The sequence below is a fragment of the Typopeltis vanoorti genome, chromosome 12 (genome assembly GCF_054136105.1).
Source record: "Typopeltis vanoorti isolate ZY-2024b chromosome 12, IOZ_Tvanoo_1.0, whole genome shotgun sequence".
Lineage (NCBI taxonomy): Eukaryota > Metazoa > Arthropoda > Arachnida > Uropygi > Thelyphonidae > Typopeltis > Typopeltis vanoorti.
In genome coordinates, this window is record NC_143560.1 from 121,158,987 (window position 1) to 121,183,509 (window position 24,523).

The 24,523-nt window shown below is 35.5% G+C and overlaps 1 protein-coding gene and 1 long non-coding RNA gene across 3 annotated transcripts in view; one reads left to right on the forward strand and one right to left on the reverse strand.

The window, feature by feature from the left end:
• LOC150101188 (uncharacterized) overlaps positions 1 to 24,523 on the forward strand; it is a 320,189-nt gene that overhangs the window by 252,648 nt on the left and 43,018 nt on the right. Inside the window, exon 4 of the long non-coding RNA XR_016549191.1 lies at positions 17,231 to 17,279. This is a non-coding gene — a long non-coding RNA (uncharacterized LOC150101188). The remainder of the gene's footprint in view (positions 1 to 17,230; positions 17,280 to 24,523) is intronic.
• Positions 1 to 24,523, reverse strand: part of LOC150101189 (leucine-rich repeat protein soc-2 homolog) — a 408,424-nt gene that overhangs the window by 170,624 nt on the left and 213,277 nt on the right. For both annotated transcript variants that reach the window (XM_090402102.1, XM_090402101.1), the window contains 3 exons: positions 18,566 to 18,697; positions 8,543 to 8,611; positions 100 to 315 (listed from right to left, as the gene is read on the reverse strand). In XM_090402102.1, coding sequence (XP_090258228.1) covers positions 100 to 315; positions 8,543 to 8,611; positions 18,566 to 18,697 — 417 coding nt within the window. The remainder of the gene's footprint in view (positions 1 to 99; positions 316 to 8,542; positions 8,612 to 18,565; positions 18,698 to 24,523) is intronic.

The window sequence follows — 24,523 nt, forward strand, 5'->3', positions numbered from 1 at the left end:
CCTTGAATTTTGCAAAGAATATTGCATTTTCATTTCATTAAGCAATGAATTCTAATTTATTATTTCATTTCTATTTTGGTAGAAAGAAGAATTACTTACCTCACTTAGTTTATTATGCCTTAGATCTAATACTTTTAAATGCTTTAAATTAGAAAAAGTATCTGGCAAACTGGTTAAAGAATTTTCACTGAGGGCTAGAGTTTCCAGATTGATGAGGAAGCCAATCTCAACAGGAAGAGTAGAAAGTTTGTTACCATAAAGATATAATTCCACTAAGTCTGTTAATTCCTTCACTGATGGAGGAATTATAGTGATCTGAAAGAAAATTGTTGAGAGAGATAGAGAAAAAAATAAAATAAAATAAAATAAAATTCTCTTGCAAAAATAGTTTAACTGGAATGAAAAGGTACATTTCAATCATTACAAAAAACTAGGGGAAAAAAAACAACAGACTTATATTCTGAAATTTCTATTCAGAGGTTGTCAATTATTATTTTGCATTATGGTTCAAGTCAATAATAAACACTGAAAACATCAGCTGCATTCTAAATGGAGAACCTATAGAACAAGTAAAACATTTCAGCTATTTAGGTAAAATTTTTAGTGAAGATGGCAAATTAAATATGGGAACAGACAACTGAATTAGCAAATATGGTATTGTAGGAAGTTAACAATAAATTTATATGGAATAAGAGAGAAATTAGTCAAAACAATAAAGTAGCTATATACAAGATAGCACTCAACTAATTTTAATTTATGGATCTGAGAACTGGGTTAAAAATAAAACAACTTCATCAAAGACTGAAGACCACAGATATGAGAGTTCTAAGATTAGGGGGGGGGGGGAGTGAACAGGCAGTATCATTGGCAGTACTGTATTAAAAATGAGGATATTGGAAAAGAACCTAGCACTGTTATCATTCAGGAATGTGTCAGCAGAGCCAACGTCTTGATTACTTAAACAGAATGAGAGAGAAAACGTTAGCAAAAAGAACCAGAGGAAGACAAGATCTAGGTAGACTGATAGAGTATAAAGGGCCTTAGAAGACAGAAATATAAGATCTAATCTTGAACAATAACAGATTAATTTGGAGGAAAATTGTCGATAGGCAGTTAATAATGATGTAAACTTTTTTATGTAGTATTATCATAATATCCTATACATCCCTTGAGGGTACATGTCAGGAATTTGATGATGATTATAATCAATTATACTCAACATGATCATCTGGCATCTACCAACAACATGGAAGCAAGCCTTTACTTGTCCTGTACCTAAAAAGGGAGATATAAGTTGGCCATCAAAGTATCATCCCACTGTTCCCACATCAGTACTCTTGAAAAGGATGGAGAAGGTCATCATTAACAACCAGCTTCTTCACTACCTGAAGATCCATCAGTTAATTAGTGATCCTCAATATGGATGCCACCATTCTTGTTCTACAGCAAACCTCCTTGATAACCTTACCCACCCTTAGACACAGGCCATGGAAAGATTTGGAGAAACTCAGCATTCCTGATGTTTTCAAGGTATTTCCATGATGCCAGACATGGTCTGGCATCATGGTTTTCTCAACAAGCTAACCATCTTATAGCCTCTCCCTCTCCTGACCTTTGGGATTGGATTGCTGCTTATTTGCACTCAGCAGATTTCTTTATCAATGGTGGAGTACTACAAGGTTCTGTACTTTTATCTCCACTCTTTCCTCATTGACATCAATGACCTTCACTGACTTCAAATCTTATTCATAATTTTTGCTGAAGGCAGTTCTCTCCATTCTTCATTTGAGAAACCCTATAGTATGTAAATGATTGAAACCTCAAGACCTTCCATAACCAACATCTTAAACACTGATCTCTTCACCATTCTAAGTTTGCAAGAAAGATCCTACTTCACTTTTTGATAATATTCTATCTTTTTAGTTTCTCATTCTTGGGCTAATTTTTACATCCAGCTTATCCTAATATAAACATATTGTAGCCTCATTATCCTCTATAAAGGCCAAGGCAATTGATGTAATATATAATTTTCTTTTTCGTTCTACTTCTCTCCTGCACAACTAACACTATAATCTCAAATTCAACCAACTTTCGAAAATTGTTCTTACATTTGGGGTAGTGCACTCAAAACCTTTGTAAGAATTTTTGATTATACATACACAATGTTTCTGCATAATGCTTTTTATAAGTATGTATGTGGGCATTGTTCTGCCAAATTGGCAACTCTCATTCTCCCACTTTACTCTAAGCATGTAAGAACTAGAGCAGCCATTGATCAATAACCATACACTGCCCACATCCAAATATATCACAAACCAACATCTTATCTTCCTTCATTCCAGCTATCTCTGTTCTTTAGAACAGCCTTTCTCTTTCTGTTTCCAATCAGTACAACCCCAGCTTTTCAGCAAACATGTTAATAGATTACTTTCTTTTGTGGCACTATTGTGTTATAGGTCATGTAATTTCTCGTGTGTGTGTGTGTGTGATTATGAAGTATTTTCATGACCAAACTAGCTAAATATATATATAGAAGCTGGTGACTTCAGATCAAATTGCCTAGTCACAAAGATACTTCATGCACAAACGTTTTGTTTACACTTGGATATTGGATAAAGAATTAAAACAAGAATATAATTCTCAAGTATAATTTATCTTCTAACCCAGTGAACAGTGTGTAACATTCAATAAAAGAGATTTGCAGAAGCACCATTCTGAGTACAGATAACTTCAAATTACATTTAAAAATCACTAAACTGTGTTTCAGCCTTCATATCAAAGTAATCATCTGGAAAATACGTTATATACAAAAGAAGTTAACCGGGTATTGTGCTGTTGTTAAACAACAACATGACTGTACTACTACTTAAAATATATAAATAAAAAAAGTTAAAGCTTGAGGCTATTTCTAGAAAGGTTTCAAGTCATTTGTCAGTCAGCCATCATAATATGTAAGCAAATAAAGATATTTAAATAAATCTTATTCACATTCAGCTGGAAAAACAGTAAGTCTCTAACTGTGAGTAATTAGATATGGAATTCACTGATGCTGGAAATTAATTATTTAATATAAGCAAAATCTTCAGTTTTGTTCTGAGACTATTTTCAGTATGTACAGTTAGAGGCAAAATAAAACAGATTAACAACTGAAAATTATAGCAAACATCATGATATGATATTAAATGCAGGAAGAAAGTTTGATTTCCACCTATTAGAATTCAAGGAAAAGCTACTGAAATTAATATTAAAAAAGTAAATTACTTAATACAGTCAGGAGTAATGGGCAAGATAACTTCCTAAACTTGGGAAAGTTTTATACAATCATTTCTGTCCAGGTTTGGATGATGAACGTAGACTTCACAGCTTTCTTTATACAATCTTTCTTATGAAAATTGACTTTTTGCCTAAAACTTTAGTCTTATTTCAGTGAATTGTATATCTAGTAGAAATAGGATTCACTATCTGATCAAAAATACCAAGACATCCCTTCATAGTAGTGAATATGGCTATATAAATAACAATCATGGCTCATACAGGTATAAAAGGAAGCATGGAGTCTTGCAATCTTCATATACAAATATTAACAGTAAAACGAGCTTCACAAAGAGCTTAGTGACTTTTGACATGACACTAACACAGGAAGCCACCTACATAACAATTCAGTTTGCTAAATTTCTGTTCTGTTGCAATTGCCCTGATCAAATGTAAGTGATGTTATTGTGAAGTGGAAATGCCTAAAAGCAACAACAGCACAATCACGACTTTGTAGGCTATATAAAATCATGCATGGAGCAGGACTATCAAGTGCTAAAGCATGTAGTGCAAAAAAAAAGCATGTCCTCGGCTGAAATGTGCTACTGAGTTCCAAAATGACTCTGCAAGTAATGTTCTGTTCATCAGGAGCTTAAGAACATGGGTTCCAATGACTAGGCAGCCACACACAAACCTAACATCAGCAAGTGTTGGGTGGAGTTGTGTAAAAGTTGCTGCTATATGATTCTGGTGCAGTGGAAGTGAATTTTCTGGAGTGATGAATCACACTTCACCATCTTGCATTCCAATGGATGAGTCTAGGTTTAGCAGATGCTGGGAGAACATTACTTGCTTGATTGTGTGGTGCTAACTGTGAAGTATGGTGGAGGAGTCATCATAGTCTGGGCTGTTATTTATGATCAGGTTGATATCACACAGCCCTGATCTCTGTGAGATCAGTCAGCATTCCAGTTTATTCCACACGTGTGAAACCCTATATTAATGCCTTTTGTATCAGAGTGAGAGTAGGGAGGAGCAGGCGTCCAGATATTTTTGATCAGCGTATGGCATTACTAACAAGACCCAACTTATCAGAATCATGGAGATGAATGTAATCTTGGTGTTCTTCCAAATGTTTCTGAGCATGCTGCCCTGTTTTCCTACAATATGAGAGCCTGCTGAACAAGGAATTCTTAAACTCATGGATAGGAAAGAGGGGAATATTTATCCTTTGAAGAATGCATGAAAGAATAAATTTAGTTTGCAAACCAGACAGAAGACCTGAAGGTTAATCTACTGAGAAATATGGACTTCCTGAAGTACAGAAAAAGAAAAAGACAACAGTCTCACCTTCCTAAACACTTTAACTGTATGCCAACCTGACAGATCTCTGGCATTCTGTTTCCAGAAAATCCACACTAAACTAGTAAATACATTCACAAACAGCCACCTCCCAACAGTATGGAATTATTAAAACTTTATATAACAGGACAAAATTAATTAGTTCAGATAACAGTGCCCTCTCCACTGAGCTTGACCATCTTCACAAAACCTTCTTAGCCAATGACTACACTTCCTACCCTACTTAAAAAATAATAAAACAAACTCACACACCCTCTCCAGAACAGAGACTACACCAAAGCTATCATTATCCCATATATCCAAGGCATATCAAAAAACAAATAAAAATCTTTAAAAAAAATACAACCTTTTAACCATTTACACAGCCTATATAAAAATTAGAATCCCTTATCTAGTCTACCAAGACCAACCACAGTCCCTAAACTCCTAGGTTCCTTGTAGTTGTAAACTATCCTACTATGGGCAAACAGGCGGGAGAGCAAACTTCAGAATTTCTGAACTATAGACTATTTCTGTTTCCATCACCACAGCCACCACTCAGAACTTGCTGACTATGCTTTGGATACCTATCATATAATGCAATGGCCTGTGCTGACACAGGCCTCTGTGTCATACCCAATCAAATGTCAAGCACAGCTATGAATTTTCTCAAGTTTTTTTTTTTTAGCTGGTGATGACTTTCTCCATCAATTTTGAGAAAACTGAAGTGACAGCAGTGGAGAAGATGGCTGAGTGAAGCATAGATTCAACAGCTGTAGATGGTGCTTGATGAGTTTGGGTAGGAATGACAGATTGGGTTTTTGGAAAACTAAAAGTGGCATTGAAGTTCATTTTCTAGTTTTCAGGTTATTATAATATAAGGAAAAAGGCAATTCATTGCCCTTTTCAAGAGTGAATTTATTTCTTGGGTAATGACTGTTAACGAAGAAAGGAATTCAGCTCTTTTGTCATAAGAAGAGATTCCAAGATGTCATCCAGGTAACATACATATGGTAAGTTTAAGAATGGCTCCTGATAATATTTTGTCCTAAACATTCTTTGATGTAACTGGCAAGAGGAAGATAAAATGAAATATATCTCATTTACAGACTGTTGCTAAGTAAGGTCAAGAGTGATATAAGGTGAAATTATTCAGCTTCGGATGAAGGCAAATGTTATCCATTTAAATATACATTTGGCAGATTTGTAAAAATCATTTGTTCTAAATAGTCCATGAATAACTGGCCAGAGAAACAGAAATAGGAAAATTCATCATTAACAGAATTTTGATAAATGATATTAGGTAAAACTGTTCAGATTCAGATGCACTCAGGAGGATCAAAAGAGAGACTGCAATTGAAGACTGCTTTGTGTTTCTGGAGTGATAATGAAGGTGTCAGGAAAGCTTGTTAGAATAAGGCTGCAAAAGTCTGGATTGCATTTTAACAGCTAAAATTTATTTTGAATTTTATAATGGGATACATTGCTTAAAGATCAAACTAGATAACTGATGAGAAAAATGTAAGATCTGCCTTGAGCTTGTAAAACAATGTCCAATTCTTGTCTTCCTGTATGAGAGGGTGTGCTGAAAAATTCACCATGAAGGAATTGAGGTAGAACCATGTAACTTACAGGTTATTCTACATATTTCCCGCAAAGTGTTATACACTTGTTACAACACTGCTGCATCGTTTACAATCCTCTGAGGAAAAAAAAAAAAAAGGTGGGGACTTTCCCTTGTTGCACAAACCAGTCCTCAGCTGCAGATATGACTTCATTCTGTGGTGAATTTTGTTCCCTTACAAGCATTTCTTTAAATTTGGGAATAGGAAATAGATGGGGCCAGGACTGGCAAATAAGGTGGGTGAGGCAGACATTGAAAGCCCAAGTTGTCTATTGTCTGTTGGGCACAGTGATAAAAAACACTGACCAGGCATGCAGTCAGGAATACATATCCATACTTGAAGTAGAAAAAGCCATCAAAGGCTTGAAATGTGGAAAGGCAGCAGGAGCAGATGATATTCGACCAGAAATGCTGAAGTATGGCGGTATAAGAGTCTTACAGTGGATGCACTGCATAGTTCAGAAAGCCTGGACAGAGGGACGAATTCCCGATGATTGGAGTAGAGCTCTAATAGTGCCCATATATAAAAAGGAAAATAAAACTGAATGCGAGAATTACAGAGGTATTTTCCTACCGAGTGTTCCTGACAAGATTTATGCAAGTATACTTGAGAAACGGTTGAGAAGAATTGTCGAAGAAAAGCTTGGTGAAGAACAAGCTGGATTCAGGCTAAATAGAGGCTGTCAGGATCAGATCTTCACTTTACGACAAATAGTCGAGAAAGCATGGGAATATAACAAAGATCTGTATTTAAGTTTTGTCGATTTGGAAAAGGCATATGACAAAGTGCCAAGAGAGAAGCTATTCAATACACTACAGTTATATGGTGTCAATGGGGCATTATATCAAGCAATACTTAGTCTTTATTTGAGTTGTAAGTTAGCAGTTAGAATTGAAGTACAGGAAGATGGCATAATGTTAAATCTGGTGTGAGACAAGGATGTACATTATCCTATATATTATTCATTATCTATATGGATCATTATGAAGGAAAGTGGTATTAAACATGATATCAAAATTGGAGATGTTAATGTCAGCTCTTTGCTTTATGCGGATGATGTTATACTTCTAAATAAATCCGCTACAAGTCTGCAAGATTCTCTGACTAAATTGATGAAATTCATACCATATCTATTACAACTGACTGTTGTAATAGACATGGTATGAAGGTCAGCATTAAAAAGACAAAGACAATGAAAATAGGCAGAATCATTGAAAATGTCAACTGTGTTGTGAATGGAGAACCTGTGGAACAAGTGAAACATTTCAGCTACTTAGGCTCGATTTTTAGTGAAGATGGTAAATTAAATATAGAAATAGACAACAGAATCAGCAAAGCTGGTATGGTGGGAAGTCAATTGAATAAATTCATATGGAATAAGAGAGAAATTAGTCGGAACACTAAATTGGCTGTATACAAGACAGTGTTCAAACCAGTTTTAACTTATGGATCTGAGAGCTGGGTCAGAAGTAAAATACTTGATCAAAGACTAGAGACGGCAGATATGAGAGTCCTGAGAAAGATTATAGGCATGAACAGATGGCATCAATGGCAATATCATATTAAAACAAGGATATTAGGAAAGAACTTGACATTGTCAGCATCCAGGAATGCATTAGCAGAGCTAATTTCAGGTGGTATGGTCACTTAAACCAAATGGGCGAAGAAAGATTAGCAAAACAAGTGTTCTCTGCCAGGTTGGCAGCAAAACGACCCAGAGGAAGACCAAGATATAGGTGGATTGATATGGTACAAAGTGCTTTAGACGATAGAAATATAAGATTTGATAATGTTGGAGTGTTGACAAGTAACAGACTGATTTGGAGGAAAATTGTAGATAGGAAATTAATAATGATGTAATTTTTTTCATGTAGTACTATCATATCCTGTACACCCCTTGAGGGTACATGGCAGGAATTTGATGATGATGATGATGTATATTTTAATACCATTGATGTAAAAAATGACCTAAAATGGAACTAGGACTAACCTTTGCACTTGATATCCTCACTATACTACTCTGATATCAATCATTCCTTACATTATTAACTGCTTTTCCATCTGTCCCATATAATTCCTTCAACTTTCAAACAAGATCTGTATGTGGCACTATTAAATACCTTTACAGTTAAGACAAAATAGAGCAGATGCTATTAGTTAATATTTCAAATTTGATCAAGTATGGAATTATTGTGAACAAATATAACCAGTTATAGAAAAGCATTCAAATACAAAAATTCTAGAATCAAAATGGTGAAGCTGCCTCAAAGGCTTTCAAAAGGGTAGACATTAACAACCTTCAGAGAGCAAAATAAAGGACTTACATTGGATTTGCTCAAATCTAATCTGGATGATCCTTCTTCTTTACACCTTATAAATTCTTTAGATACATCCTAAAAAAAATTAAAAAGTTATTAATACATACATTAACTAAAGGCCATTACTATAAAGATTTTTTTTTTACATAAAAAAAAGCATTACATATTGTATGTAACTCACCAAAAAATAAAGTGTCAGCTTGAGATTAACACACTTATGATTTTTGATGCGCTTTCCCGGCAGAAAAATACAATTTTCAGCAATAAATATTTTATACGGTAAACAATTGACATACATCGTGCTAAAGGGTATTTCCTCTAATATAAATTCGCTACTTATAACTACATGCATGATATGGGAAGACACAATTTTAACTAAGATAAAATTTGATTTTTAAGTCGCACTTTGAAATATATATGAAAGGATAAAGGGTTACTAGAGTTTGTAGAGCATCTTATATCAAAACTGCGTTGTATAAGTACTGCGTTCAACAAGGGTTACCTGTATATCATTTGGGTCATTATCGAAACTGTTGAAAACATATTTATTGTATTCTTTATCTATGGTTAGTCTAGAACAGGAGTGGGCAACCCTTGGCATGCATGCCAAACATGGCACGCCAACGACTTTTTTCAGGCACACAACCCAGGGCTCACCTTAATAATTAAATAAATAAATACATTTCAAACATCTTTGCTGACTTGTATATTTTAACTTAATATAATACAATTTTATTAAGTACAGCTATACCAAATAAAAATGCAATAAAGAAGCAAACCCTACCAACTGTTTTAGTAATAATAAGTAATAAGAAACAATGATCCTATTTACAAGTCAATGTACAAGTTTCGTCTAATTCAGTTATTGCATCATTCGCCAGGCAGCCAGGCGTGGCGTGACTCCTTTACCATCATTCGATATATCTTTTAGTGTTTCGTAAAGAACGTATCCGTTTTCTAAAGTGTGTGTATATATGGGGATTTGGATTTTATTAAATTGTAAGTCATTAAAATATGGATTGGAAGTAGTTATTGTCAATTAATATGTTTAACTTATTAGATATAAAAGCAAATTTCCTTTACATTGCCATAAACATACCGTATTTACTCGAATATAACTCGCACTTTTTTTCCCTAAAATTAAAGCTAAAAATTGTGGCGAGATATATGTGGGAATTTTTGGAAACTAAAGTTTTCAGGGTTTTTTTTTTGTAAAATCCCAGCATATATCTTGCATCACAACTGCTATTGCTATTTCCTGCCTATAGAGCAGTTTCCTTGTGTGCATCCTCCCCAAATAGTGTCATCTTCTTTCCCATTATTTCAAGCAAAAATTACCAGTAATTTACAAGACTTGAGATACTTCATGAACAATCCTTCACAAATGACTAATGAACAGACGCTATGATACTAGCCCAGTAAAGATAGAGCAGCTATGTGCATATAATTGGTATGGTATTAACAAAAGATCGCGTGAGTCAAACATAAAAACAATTTTTGAATTGAAATGCTAATTCCCTTCAACCAAATTCAATATCTGAAACTGCCATAAAAATATTCACTATATATTTCTTAGTTTTAACACGTTCACGAATTTAAACACTTTCCATTTATTTTTATTGCTGCCTTGGTGTTTGAGCTGAGGGGACAGACTCCTGCACATCTAGTTTTTAGTTAGAACCGTGTTTGCCGGTGCAACATATGGTTTTGCTCGAGTCTAAATAACATAGTTTCTGTGGGAAGGAAACATGTGATTCATTAGTTAGTGCCATTTTTATCCCAGTTGTCTCTAATTGCACTATTTGTTGAGTAATATATTTCTCAACAAATATATTACACAGACTGCAATTTCTCTCTACCTTATTCAGTGATAGAATAAAATAATCTGTTTTTACTATTTGTCTGCAGTCACTATTGGCTACTGGGGTGGATGTGTGGTTTACCACGGGAAGTGAGATACTATCACCCTGAAACGTGTTTAAACTTCTTTTTCTTTTCTGTGCAAGGTATACGCAAAACTTTTCCATTTCTTTTTTCATAAAGCGAAATCAGGGGTGCGAGTTATATTCGAGTAAATACGGTAAGTTATTTTTAAAGCTATGTGAAATGTATTATTAATATTCAGGGTTATGAAGTGTTATCTACATATGATTAGATTGCATGCATACTCTTCTCTTTCATTTGAATGTGTGTAGGTCGGCTTATAATTGTACTAATTTTTGGTTTGCTTAAACTTGGTTCGTATATGCAGAGAGCGATTATGATGAGATTTTCCGAGTCCAAATTAAAATTTTTGTCAGTGTCTATATGTCTCTGTCCACATTTTTACACCCCATAATCCGATTTTCATTAAAGTTAAAAGCTGTATGAAGAAAGCAATTATTTAATAATTATTCAATTAAATAAATAAATATATATATATATATTTTTTTTTTCTTTTTCTTCTACCTGCTCTTTACAGATTGAGCAGAATGTCACAACCACCAGCAAAGAAACAGACATTCAAATGAAAATGATATTAGACAATTTAAAGGATACTGGACTGAAAATAAAGCATTATGCATTTTATGTTCCAAATCAGTTGTTTGTAAGGCTTCTTCTTCTTCTGTAAAGAGACATTTTGAAACTGCTCATAAGAAATTAAGTAATAAAAATGAGCAAGAAGAGAGAGATAATTAATTTCTCGTGAACTGAGCAAGACGAAAAACAGTCCGATACATTGATGAAATTTATTTCAGGTAGACCTAGTTCCAACTTAGCTGCTGCTAGTTTTGAGATTTCAAAAGTTGTTGCCGAACATGAAAAACGACTCAGTGATGGGGAGTATATTAAAGAAGCATGGCTAGTATATGCTCCTTTCCTTTTTGACAATCTTTTAGAAAAGGTAAAAATTATTCAGTGCATAAAAGAATTGTCTGTGAGTAGAAAAACAATAAGGATAGGATACTCAAGTTGGAAAGGAATACAGCAGAACAATTAACAAAAGTTTGGCTTCATTTAAGTTCTTTTCTATTTGTGTTGATGAGAGCACAGACATTACATCAGCTAGGCTGGCAATCTTTGCTCGATTTTGTAGAGATGACGAAGTATGTGAAGAGAGGATTAACCTTGTAACACTACCTGAGCGTATCATTGGAGTTGAAATATGTAAAGCAGTTATGAACGAATTATTTATTTGGCAAATTGATATTTCAAAAGTGGTATTCGTCACAACAGATGGTGCGCCCAGCATGTTTGGTAAGAAAGCAGGATTTGTAAATCTGTTTGCAAAATATGGTGGTCATCCATTGATAGGTTTTCATTGCAACCTACATGAGGAGAATTTATGTGCAAACGCTGGCCTAAAGGAACTTCAAGAAGTGATGCAAACAGTAACCAAGGTTGTTAATTACATTTCTGCACCTGCTTTGAATAAAAGACAATTTCAGAATCTATTGAATGAGGTAGATTCGGTGTACAAAGGATTAATAATGTACAACAATGTTCATTGGCTTAGTCAAGGTCTTGTTCAGAAATGATTTGTTGAATGCCTGAATGAGATAAATCTCTTTTCGACTAATCAACAAATGTGTTATAAAGAAACGTATGACATCGTGTGTGTTTGTAAACTCGTGTTTTTTTGCAGATTTTTGGAAACATTTAAATAAATGTTTCCAAAAATATTTCCGTGTCCTGTAGTTTGAGGTTCATACTACAGGACACGAAAATATCTTCAAATAAACTTGCAGATGTTTTCGTGGATAAATATGGATGATTTTGAAATGAAGTTGATTGATTTTCAAAGTAGTTCAATTTGGAGGCAGAAATCTGTTACTCTCAGAGTTGACTTGGAAAATATTGAAAAGAAGGGATTCGAGACGAGGAGTAACAGAGAGAAGTGTGGAAAAAGAGGTTACTAAAACTTGGAATGCTATTTCCGAAATTTTGTATGTTTAAAAACCCTTGCAACAGCATTATTATCCATTTTTGCATCTACATATTCTTGTGAATCATTGTTCTAAGTGATGAACTTTGTTAAGTCTCGTAACAAGAGTGGCCTTAAAGATGAAATTAGTAGCGATGCATATCTCTACAGGTTACAAAATATAAACCTGATATAAATTATCTTTCATTAGTGTTGTAGTAACAGCAGAAGTCTCATTGATGCTAAATAAATAAAATGTCCACTATTTTTCTTTCTCTAGTTTTGATTTGATGTTTTCTGCTAAAAATGGTACAGATTAATTTCTTTTAATATTATGTAATTTTAATATATTACTTGAAAAGAATTAAGAAGTAATAAGCTACTTATTTTGCTTTAACCAAGTAAAACGATTACGAGATTGTGCACTGCAATATATTGGAAAAACTTGAAAAAACTCATGTCTGACTGATCTTTATAAAAAATATAAAAAAATTCAGAATTATCGTTTACTCTTGCTGATGTTAAAATTGCGTATTTAAATCGCAGCTAGAATTACACTTAAATGCAAATAAAAAAAAATATTCACGCTATCAACAGGGTAGAAGAACTTAAAAATTCTGTCCCTAATTTTTACATTCATTCAATCTTACATGACTTACAATAATCACTCTTACAGTATTCTTTGATTTTACCATTCTAGTGTGATTATGTGAAAAGTTCTTCCCAATACTTAAAAGATACCAAATAATAATATGTTCCCCAAAATTTCGGTTGGCACGTGAGAAAATTTTGCATCAAAGATTTGACAATTTTGACATGCCCACTAAAATAAGTTCCTCATCCATGGTCTAGAGTCCAGATTTAAACAAATCTATCATACTGCTGCGCATTTGGGAATTTACGGCGATCAAGTTTCGTAAATTATCAAGGAGCTGCGGTGAAAAAGCCCGCCAGTCTGACCAGTGATGACGGTAATTAAGATTGCCAGAAATGCAATACGTCTTTTTGACTTTTTTGTAGTATTTTTAGTGTGTATTGAGAAGGGCGGAAAACTCAGGGACCGTCCCGGGCATCAAAAGCTCTAGCTACGCCATTGAGAAAACTGAAAATAAATATCGAGAAGGTGGCAAAATAATCTGGAGGCTATTGAAAAAGCTTAGAAATGGAGGAGGAAAGAATACTGTAAAAGGAATCAGAGATCATAAATGTGACATGTAAACTGAAGATAATGATATTCTAGATGTCTAATTATTCTGAAAGATGTTTTACTGATCTGTTAAATGAAACAAGCAATGTCAGCATGATGATAAAAAACTCCCAACAGGAATGCAGTCAGGAAAACATCAGGCAGAAAAAGTCATCAAAAACCTGAAATGTGGAAAGGCAGCTGGAGTAGATGAAATTCTGCCAGAAATGGTGAAATATACAGGGTGTTCGGGATAAATTTGACAGTTTCGTAAGGAAAAAGAAAATCTTCTTTGTATCTATTAAATTTAATGAATTGACAAAAAAACATTACAGGCAGAGTTAATTACAATACTATCAACAAGATTTACTCAAAATAACCACCATTAGCATCGATCACAGCTTCAATTCTGCTTCGGAACCTCGAACAAGCTGATGCTACAGTCTCCCTGGGAAGAGCCGCAAAAACTGTTTTAATTTTATCCATTAACTGGGCTTTTGTATTACTGGAAGTGCGATTGGTGTCTTTTTCAACTGCGCCCCATACAAAATAATCCATGGGGTTACGGTCTGGGGAGTTTGGAGGCCAAACATTTGGACTGGTGAAGTCGTAGAAATTTTCAGACAACCATTTTTGACTTTTCCCAGAGGTGTGGCAAGGGGCCGAATCCTGCTGCCATACATACGGCCTACCATTGGCTACCCTTGTTATCCAGGGCTTGACTACAGTTAGCAACTCCACGAACAAAGCCCGAATTCCAATGCCAGGGTTCTTCAACACCTGTTCCTGCAGATTTGCGAGGAATTCTGCTGTACGAACGCAATCAGATCGTCTGCTAGGGATCTTTCTTCTTGCTACATCCTCGTAGTCACCATTGCAAGTCTCTAGTTCATGCCTGATTGTTTTTACTGTATTCAGGGAGCATTGGGCAGCAGTCGTAATATCCTTATTTTGATGGCGGGCACGAATCATCATGATACAAGTTATTCTCTTCCATGATTCAGGTGGGTTCCAGCTATCCATCCTTTCTGACATCTTGTATATGAATGAAGAAGGGTCCAAACTTTTAAATGAAGAGAAGTGTGTGTTAATACATGTAACTTACGGAAAAATATAATTAATTATAAATATGTCAAATTTATCCCGAACACCCTGTAGAGGTATAAAAGATTTACAGCAGCTGCATTGCACAATTCAGAAGGTCTGGTCAGAGGATTGAAGTCTAGATGATTGGAACAGAGCTCTCATACTACCCATCTATACAAAGGGAAATAAAACTGAATGTGAGAATTAGATATATTTCCAAACGGAGTGTTCCTGGCAAGATTTATGCAAATATACTTGAGAAATGGCTAAGAACAATGCAGGCCAAACAGAGGTTGTCAGGATCAGATTTTCACTTTAAGACAAATTAGTTGAGAAATCTTAGGAATAGAACAAGGATTTATATTTAAGTTTTACTGATCTGGAAAAGGCATATGACAAGAGGAAAGTTATATGGTGTAAATGAGACATTATATCAAGCAATACATAGTCTATATTTAAGCTGTAAGTCAGCGATTGGAATTGAAGGAGGTACAGGAAGATGGTTTGATGTTAAATCAGCTGTGCAACAAGGGTGCATATTATCTCCACTGTTATTCATTAACTATATGGATCATATCACATTAAGGAAAGTAATATTAAATCTGATACAAAATTGGTGATGTTAATCTTAGCTCTTTACTTTAACCAGATGATGTCACACTTCCGAATAAATCCAGCACAAGTATGACTAAATTGAATAAGTGTTGGTATGAAAATCAGAAATAAAAAGACAAACTCAATTGAAAATAGGCAGAAACATTGAAAACCTCAACTGTATTCTGAATGGTGATCCTATAGAACAGGTAAAACATTTCTGCTATTTTGGCACAATTTTTAGTGAAGAGGACAAATTAAATATGGAAATAGACAACAGAATTAATAAAGCTTGTATGGTAAGAAGTCAGCTGAATAAATTTATATGGAATAAGAAAGAAATTGGTCAAAAACACTAAATTAACTATACAGGGTGTTCGGGATAAATTTGACAGTTTCGTAAGGAAAAAGAAAATCTTCTTTGTATCTATTAAATTTAATGAATTGACAAAAAAAACATTACAGGCAGAGTTAATTACAATACTATCAACAAGATTTACTCAAAATAACCACCATTAGCATCGATCACAGCTTCAATTCTGCTTCGGAACCTCGAACAAGCTGATGCTATAGTCTCCCTGGGAAGGGCCGCAAAAACTGTTTTAATTTTATCCATTAACTGGGCTTTTGTATTACTAGAAGTGCGATTGGTGTCTTTTTCAACTGCGCCCATACAAAATAATCCATGGGGTTAAGGTCTGGGGAGTTTGGAGGCCAAACATTTGGACTGGTGAAGTCGTAGAAATTTTCAGACAACCATTTTTGACTTTTCCCAGAGGTGTGGCAAGGGGCCGAATCCTGCTGCCATACATACGGCCTACCATTGGCTACCCTTGTTATCCAGGGCTTGACTACAGTTAGCAACTCCACGAACAAAGCCCGAATTCCAATGCCAGGGTTCTTCAACACCTGTTCCTGCAGATTTGCGAGGAATTCTGCTGTACGAACGCAATCAGATCGTCTGCTAGGGATCTTTCTTCTTGCTACATCCTCGTAGTCACCATTGCAAGTCTCTAGTTCATGCCTGATTGTTTTTACTGTATTCAGGGAGCATTGGGCAGCAGTCGTAATATCCTTATTTTGATGGCGGGCACGAATCATCATGATACAAGTTATTCTCTTCCATGATTCAGGTGGGTTCCAGCTATCCATCCTTTCTGACATCTTGTATATGAATGAAGAAGGGTCCAAACTTTTAAATGAAGAGAAGTGTGTGTTAATACATGTAACTTACGGAAAAATATAATTAATTATAAATATGTCAAATTTATCCCGAACACCCTGTATATACAAGACAGTGTGTGCAAACCAATTTTAACTTATGAATCCAAGAGCTGAGTTAGAAATAAAACACTTGATCAAAGATTGGAGACTTCTGATATGAGAGTTCTGAGGAGGATTAGGAGTGAACAGATGGCATCAATGGCAGTATCACATTAAAAATGAGGATATTAGGAAAGAACTAGCCATTGTTAGCATTCAGGAATGTGTTAATAGAGCTAATCTCAAGTGGTCTGGTCACTTAAACAGAATGGAAGATGAAAGATTAATAAAACGTGTTCTTTGCCAGGTTGGCAGGAAAAAGACCCAGAGAAAGATGAAGATGTAGATGGATTGATACAGTAAAAAGTGCCTTAAGAGGCAGAAATATAAGGCCTGATAATGTTGGAGTCTTGACAGATAACAGATTAATTTGAAGGAAAATTGTTGACTGAAAGTTAGTGATGGTAACTTTTATCATGTAGTACTGTCATATTATTCTGTACACCCCCCACCCTCCTGAGGGTACATTTGAGGAATTTGATGAATTTTTGTTATTGGAATGACCCTTTATATTACACATTCTTTTGCATTTTCTTAAAGTTAAAAAAATATTTTGTTTAGAAAGTTATTTTTATTTAAAAAAGTATTCTATTTTGTCTAGCTAGAAGCTTCTAGTCAGCTGGAAAAATCTACTCGCCAAGGGCAACTAGGTGAGTATATTTGTGGAGCCTGGTTATCCATACTCTGGTTTTACAAGTGTGCCAAGGAACTCCAACACAAAATTAGCATATCATGTAGCTCAAGACCAGAACTACTACTTCACACTCAGCCTAAACTGAGGCATATAGTGGATATAAAAATCATCAACAAAATCAACCACCAACTCTGAAATGACCAAATTCAGAAAACATCCTACCACTCCAACTGCAGTTGTTTGGTCTTGCCTCTCCCATCTAGATGTTATACCATCAAAAGATCATCTAAAGATAAGACTGATTTCCTGTAGTATCTCTTGTAGAGATACTACATCTTCTCCCTGTCCATACCCTCCTAACAACTTGGACAAGTCTTTTGATCTAGATGATATATCCCTAATTATACCTGAAAATTTGTGCTCCAGAACCCTTCTTATACTGTCTCTACAGCATCTTATTCAAATTGGCATCTTACACAATGGTATGGAATAGGGCCTATATCCAGTTCATTCCATAAAGGGAGATAAAATTTAACTACCATCATAGCCTTCACCTCAATTATTTTGAAGATGGAGAATGCCATAGGCAGCCAACTTCTTCACCACCTGAAGGCCCACCAATTAATTAACAATTACTAAAATATAGATCTTGCCACACTTATTCCACAACAGATCTTAGCTTGTTACTCATCTATAGACACAAGTCACTTTAAGGTTCAGAGAAACTTGTGTGGTCACTCTTGACATTTCTAGTTAATTTGATCAGTCTGGAGAGGCCTCCTTACCAGGCTAAGATCTTTATCTGCACAAGACAGATAATTATCTGTCTTGTGCCATTTGCATTGGGTCATCAGTTTCCGCTCTTCAGATTTTCCTGTTAATATCCATAATCATTCACACTTGTGGATGTACTTGTGTGCATCCTCTGCACAATCCTCCACACTCTCCCATATATTAATAACCTCTCTCTCTCTTTGTCACTAATCTCAAAATCACACCAATAGTTTGGAAAATCAAAGGACACTTTAATTCTCTTCTTCATTTAAAGAAGAGGAATGGTGGTGCAATGAAGCAAACTTAACCATAACACACTGCTTGTTTATTTCTTAAGAAAGATTTCACTTCACATGTCTTTAATATGAAGTCTCCAAAGCAAAATCAGATTTCCTTTCTTTTGGGCTGATTAGATTTTGCAACTATCATGTGGTTGATATTTAAAAAACTGACAATAAATGGAACATTGCATTTGTACTATCTATCTAATATTGCAGTGGTAATTATTTTAAAATAATGTACACTTACTAAGTCAGCTTGTATAGATCCTTTCTTCTTTGATGTTAGTTTTACTTTATTACTACCAGGATGAGTGACTGTGACTTGTTTAGGCCTTGCAGTATCACCACTTCCTAAAGACACTGAGCTCAGTTTTTTTTCCTAAATACAAACATAACATTATAATGTATGCTGACTGATAAAAAATAACATACGACTTGCTAAGTACAGTTAAACAAACATTTTCTGTCATGCTAAAGACAATATAACAACAAAGAATGATTTAAAAAGTTACTGATAAAGGATTAGTTGGTTTGATTTTTTTTTTTTTTTTTTTTTTTTTTTTTTTTTTTTTTTGGAGGGAGGAGGCACATCATAGCTAAGCTATGATTTACAATCTAATGGCTAAAATATAGCAATAGTATAAATCAATACTTCCCAACTTAGTATATAACATAGTATATACTATGTTATATACTAAGTTGGGAAGAAAAGCAAAATAGTGAATAACATAAAATTAATTTTAAAAAAATCGTTTAAAATTTATGTATATAAATAATATAAATTTACGGAAGGTATAAAAATAATGACTGCACTAATTCAAGAAATGAATTTTGTTAATTAAAATATGTAGTGCCTTTATGTATGTGCAGAACCACAGTACTCACACACAGACATGTCATCATACACAACAAGACAAAATGTATAAAATGACTATGTGAATACAATATAATCTTGTTATTCTCTACAATTCTGACCCTCCTGCCTCCACTAAAGAGAAATTGCCTCCAATTATCTTAAGAGAAAATAATAGGTGGACAGAACTAAGGGCCACTATGACTAGTCTACAGATAGCATACACTACAGCAAAGAATTTAGATGATGGTATCAAAATCCAACCCGCCACTATAATGGACTACCGCAGACTCACAAAGGAGCTAGACAATAAAGGTGTGCAATACCACACCTTCACCCTTGACTCCGAGAGGAGCCTGAAGGTGATTCTCCGTGGAGTATCAGAGCACATACATACAGAAGACATAGCTGCCGATCTCGGCTACCAAGACCTACCACCCATCAAGGTCAGCCGAATGACCAGAGCAGACAAAAGTCTAATGCCACTCGTCTTAGTAGAGATCCACCAGGCGTATAAAACATATATGACCTAATTTCAATTTGTGGGCTAAAAATCAGCCCAGAACCACTAAGAAAAAGAACCTCATCAGGACAGTGCCATAGGTGCCAAAAATATGGTCATGCCCAGAGATTATGTAAAGCAGAATACAAGTGCCTAAAAGGTGGGGAGAGCCACCCCACATATACCTGCACCAAGCCAAAATCCACCCCAGCTAAATGTGCAAACTGTGGGGGCCTGCATCCAGCAAACTATAAAGGATGTATACAACACCCAAAAAAACAGATCTGCTCACTCTACTAATCTACAAAAACCAGTAGCTCCAACTCCTCAACCCCCAAGAGATTGACAAAATATGATACAAAACAAACTGCCGCAACCAGAAGCTCCGCTCGAAGCAAACCGCAATCGGCAGACAAAGTCCTATGCAGATGTAGTCCGCTCAACAAAGACCACTCAGGAGCAATACAACCCAAATTTAGCAGCCGTCATTACAAACTCTCTTGCAAATATGCTGCAAGACTTCAGCAAATCAAACCCACATCAGACTCCAGAAAAAGATTTCTACAAGAAACCCAATCCATCCTAGCAGCTCTCATAAATGCATAAAAATAAAAGCACTCCAGTTTCCCTACAGATCATCGCTTGGAACGCTAAAGGACTTAGAAACAAGATTCTGGAACTCCAAGAGTTTGCGCAAAGATACAACCCAGATATCATCTTAATAAACGAATCCCACTTAAGACCAGCAGACAATCCCAAAGTTAGAGGATACCTCCTCCACAGAAATGACAGAATAAACTACAGAGGAGGAGGCACCACCATTTTCATAAAAAACCACATCGATCACCACTCTGTAACCACCCCCTCAACCAAAAATCTAGAGCTCACAGGAATAGTAGTACCCACTACCTCAGTCGGGAAACTAACACTTTATGCAGCTTACAACCCTCCATCAAAGAATCTACTATATTCAGATCTAGATACTGTTCTAGGCAATAAAGATCAAGTCATCATTGCCGGTGATCTAAACGCGAAACACCCAGCATGGAACAGTAAAACCACAAATAGAAACGGCTACACCCTCTTCAACTACTCCAGTTTAAATTATGCAGTGGTGGCAGGCCCTGCAGAACCAACACATCATAGTACGTATGGCACAGCCGACATACTTGATATTGCTATATTACAAAATATTAAGTTACAGTATAGCCTAGACTCTTTAAATGAGCTGACATCTGATCACAACCCAATCCTGCTCCAGCTGGGAAAGCAAGAACAACTGCTGCCTCCTCCGCACTCCTTTATCTCATGGAAAAAACTAACAGAAGTACTGTCAGAACACATTGGACCTGTCCCTCACATCAGATCCATAAAAGAAATTGAAAATGCTGTCAAAAGCCTGACTCAGCAAATCAATACAGCCATAAAGGTTGCAACCTCTACCAAAACCACTCTTAAGCCAAACCGACTACCAGAAGACATCATGGAATTAATTAGGAACAAAAACAAAGCAAGAAAAAGGTACCACAACACCTGTGCACCTCAGGACAAAAAGAACCTCAATAAACTTAACAATGAAGTAAGGAAGCACTTAAAGCTCACAGGACCGAAACATGGGAAGCCAAACTAGCCTCTGTATCACCCGGCGAACACTCTATCTGGAACATATTAAGAAGTCTCAGAAACAAAAACAAATCTCTTCCCCCACTCAAGTCAGACATGGGACCAGTACACACGGACGCAGAAAAAGCTGAAGAAATAGCAAAGAACCTACAAAAACAGTGTAGCCCTACGTACGACAACTTGGGCTTCAAGCATGTTTATAATATCCACCTCCATGTCAGACATGCACTGAAAGTCACCGATACCTGCAACAACATACCTCCAAACACCTCACCAGCAGAAATCTATGAAGTTCTAAAGAAGCTAAAGAATAAAAAAGCCCCTGGTCCAGATGGCATATCAAATAGAATAATTAAACTGCTGCCCCGAAGAGCTGTCGTATATCTCACCACCATAATCAACGCCATGTTCCGATTTAACTATTTCCCCAGCTATTGGAAAGTCGCAGATGTGGTCCCAGTGCATAAACCAGGTAAAGATCCACACCTGCCTGAAAGCTATCAACCCATCAGCCTAATTTCAAACTTAGACAAAATTGCTGAAAAAATCATCCTCTCTAAACTCCAAGCCTCAGTCAATGAGTTAAATATCATTCCTAAGGAACAATTTGGCTTTGGGCAACATCACAGTACTACTCAACAAATTCATAGGATAATTGAGTACATCACCACCGGTTACAATTGGCACCAGCACACTGGAGCAGTCTTCCTTGACATAGCGAAAGCTTTTGACAAGATATGGCACTTGGGATTACTACACAAACTCATTTCAGCAGGCATACCATCAAGTATCGTCCACCTAATTAAGTCTTACCTCCAGGACAGACACATACAAGTCAAAATAAATGGTACAGTTTCAAGTCAGCGACGGATCTCTGCAGGAGTTCTCCAAGGTTCCCTACTGGCACCGATCTTATTCGATATATATGGCAGACATCCCACACAACTCAATGTCATCCATCTTAGCACTTTATGCGGATGACACAGCAGTACTTGCCAGATCTCTGCGTCCACATCTTGCCACTAAAAAACTGCAAGAAAACTTGCTACAACTAGAACAATGGTTCTCCAAATGGAGATTACAAGTGAATCCCCAAAAGAGTGTAGCGATACTTTTCACCAGAAGAATGGTAACTCCCATGGGGGACCTTTATCTATTCAACACCAAAATCCCCTGGCAAACAGGAACAAAATATCTTGGAGTAATTCTGGACAAAAGATTAACGTTCAACCCACATCGAAGCCTTATGCACGAAGGCATCTAAAACCATTGCACAACTTTACCCTCTAATAAATAGAAAAAGCAAACTAAATACCAGAATCAAAGTGCTCCTCTACCTGCTGACGATCTGCCCCACGATGACATATGACATGTGCATCTCCAGCCTGGAGCCACACATCCAACACCAACATCCTCAGGCTACAGAGAGTGCAAAATAGGTGTTTGCCCATGATATTGGATGCACCGTGGTTTTTAAGGAACGTACAACTGCATAGAGATACAAACATCCCTTACATCTACTCCTTCCTACTAACTACAGCAGAAAAATTCTTCTCAAAGATCTCTACACACCTCAACGATCTAGTTAAACAGGCAGAAAACTATGAAGAAACTGACCTCTTCAAATATAAGAGGCCAAAATTCATCCTGAATACTTGCAACAATGACTAATCTCCGTGCCAGGCTGGACACAAATGGATGACTGTATTTTGATATTTAAAGCAGCACAAAGGATTTGGTATAAGGTGCCTAACAGGGAAATTGAAATACCATGATGCTGGAGGTTTCAAGGTGTAAAACATAGGCATGATATTCCTGGTCAGTACTAGGATACTGTCCCTGTATATGAAAAATCGGCTTATAGCCATCACTTCTTGTTCATTTAGTCTAGCAAATCTCCTTGTCAGAAAAAGTGGAGGATGTTTCATTCTGATATTACTTCTCCACAAAAGTTCAGAGTTTGTGTGTGTGTGTGTGTGTGTGTGTGTGTGTGTGTGTGTGTGTGTGTGTGTGTGTGTGTGTGTGTGTGTGAGAGGGATATTAGTATTCTCCAATTAGCATGAAGCACTTGCTGTAATTCTGGGAGAATATTTCAATGAGAATGTTTCCTGAATGGAATTTTCACAGATTCTGGGATCCTGCCAATCCTAAATTCTTCTGCATAAAAGGCAGAACATGTCTGATTGGATGTTCATCTAATGCAGTGATTCTCAACCTTTTTTTCGTAACGGTACACTTTTAATAAGTTTAAAATTTGGCGGCACACTAACAATAAGATAAATTTAAAAGAATTTTACTTGGTTAATTAATTCATGTACCTATAATATATTTTGTAAAAATAGCATACAATAATAATTTGCAATAAAATATAAAATGAAATTGCATTACAAAGTAAACAAAATGTTTATTTAATGATAAATTACATTTAATGCAAAATTTGAGCATGTTTTTTTTTTTTTTTTTTGATTACTTCATTTATATTTGGACGTATAAATGATAATGTTACTCTCATTTTGTGATCCAGATTTAAAAGTCTGGATCTTTTTTTTGTTTTTATATCAAATAAGATGTGGAAAATTGTAATAACACACTTAAAAGCTTTTTGTGATATTGTTGGATAATCATATCTAAGATTAATCCAGAACGAATTAATTGATTCTTCTGAATGTTTTGAAATTAAATCTCAGTTATTACACACAGAAATCAGTTCTTCTTCTTCTTTCAAAGTTAGTTCATACACTGATGTGTCGTTTATCACAAATGGATTCCGAATCCAATCAAATTTTTTTATTTCTAAATTTGGAAAGTAATGAACAATTTTTTGCTCTAGTATTGTCAAATGATTAATAACTATTTTATGAATTATTTTATAACAATCTTTTAGAACTGACTCAAACTTTTCTAAACTACCTTCTTATGCTTTATTCTTCCATAAAGTAATATTTTTTTGAAATCCCAACAATTTATCGGTTGAGTTTAAAATATTTTCTTTCGGTCCTTGCAAACTCGTATTTATGTTATTAAAAATATCAGATAATTAAGCCAGCTTAGCACACCATATTTTGTCATCCAACAAATCAACAAAATCATTATTATCTTAATCAAAAAATATCTTTATCTCGTTTTTTAATTCAAGTTCGTGAGACAAAACTTTCCCTTAGGATAACCACCTGACTTCCGTGTGTAGTAACAATGATTCGTATTTAGACTCCATAGCCTGGCATAAT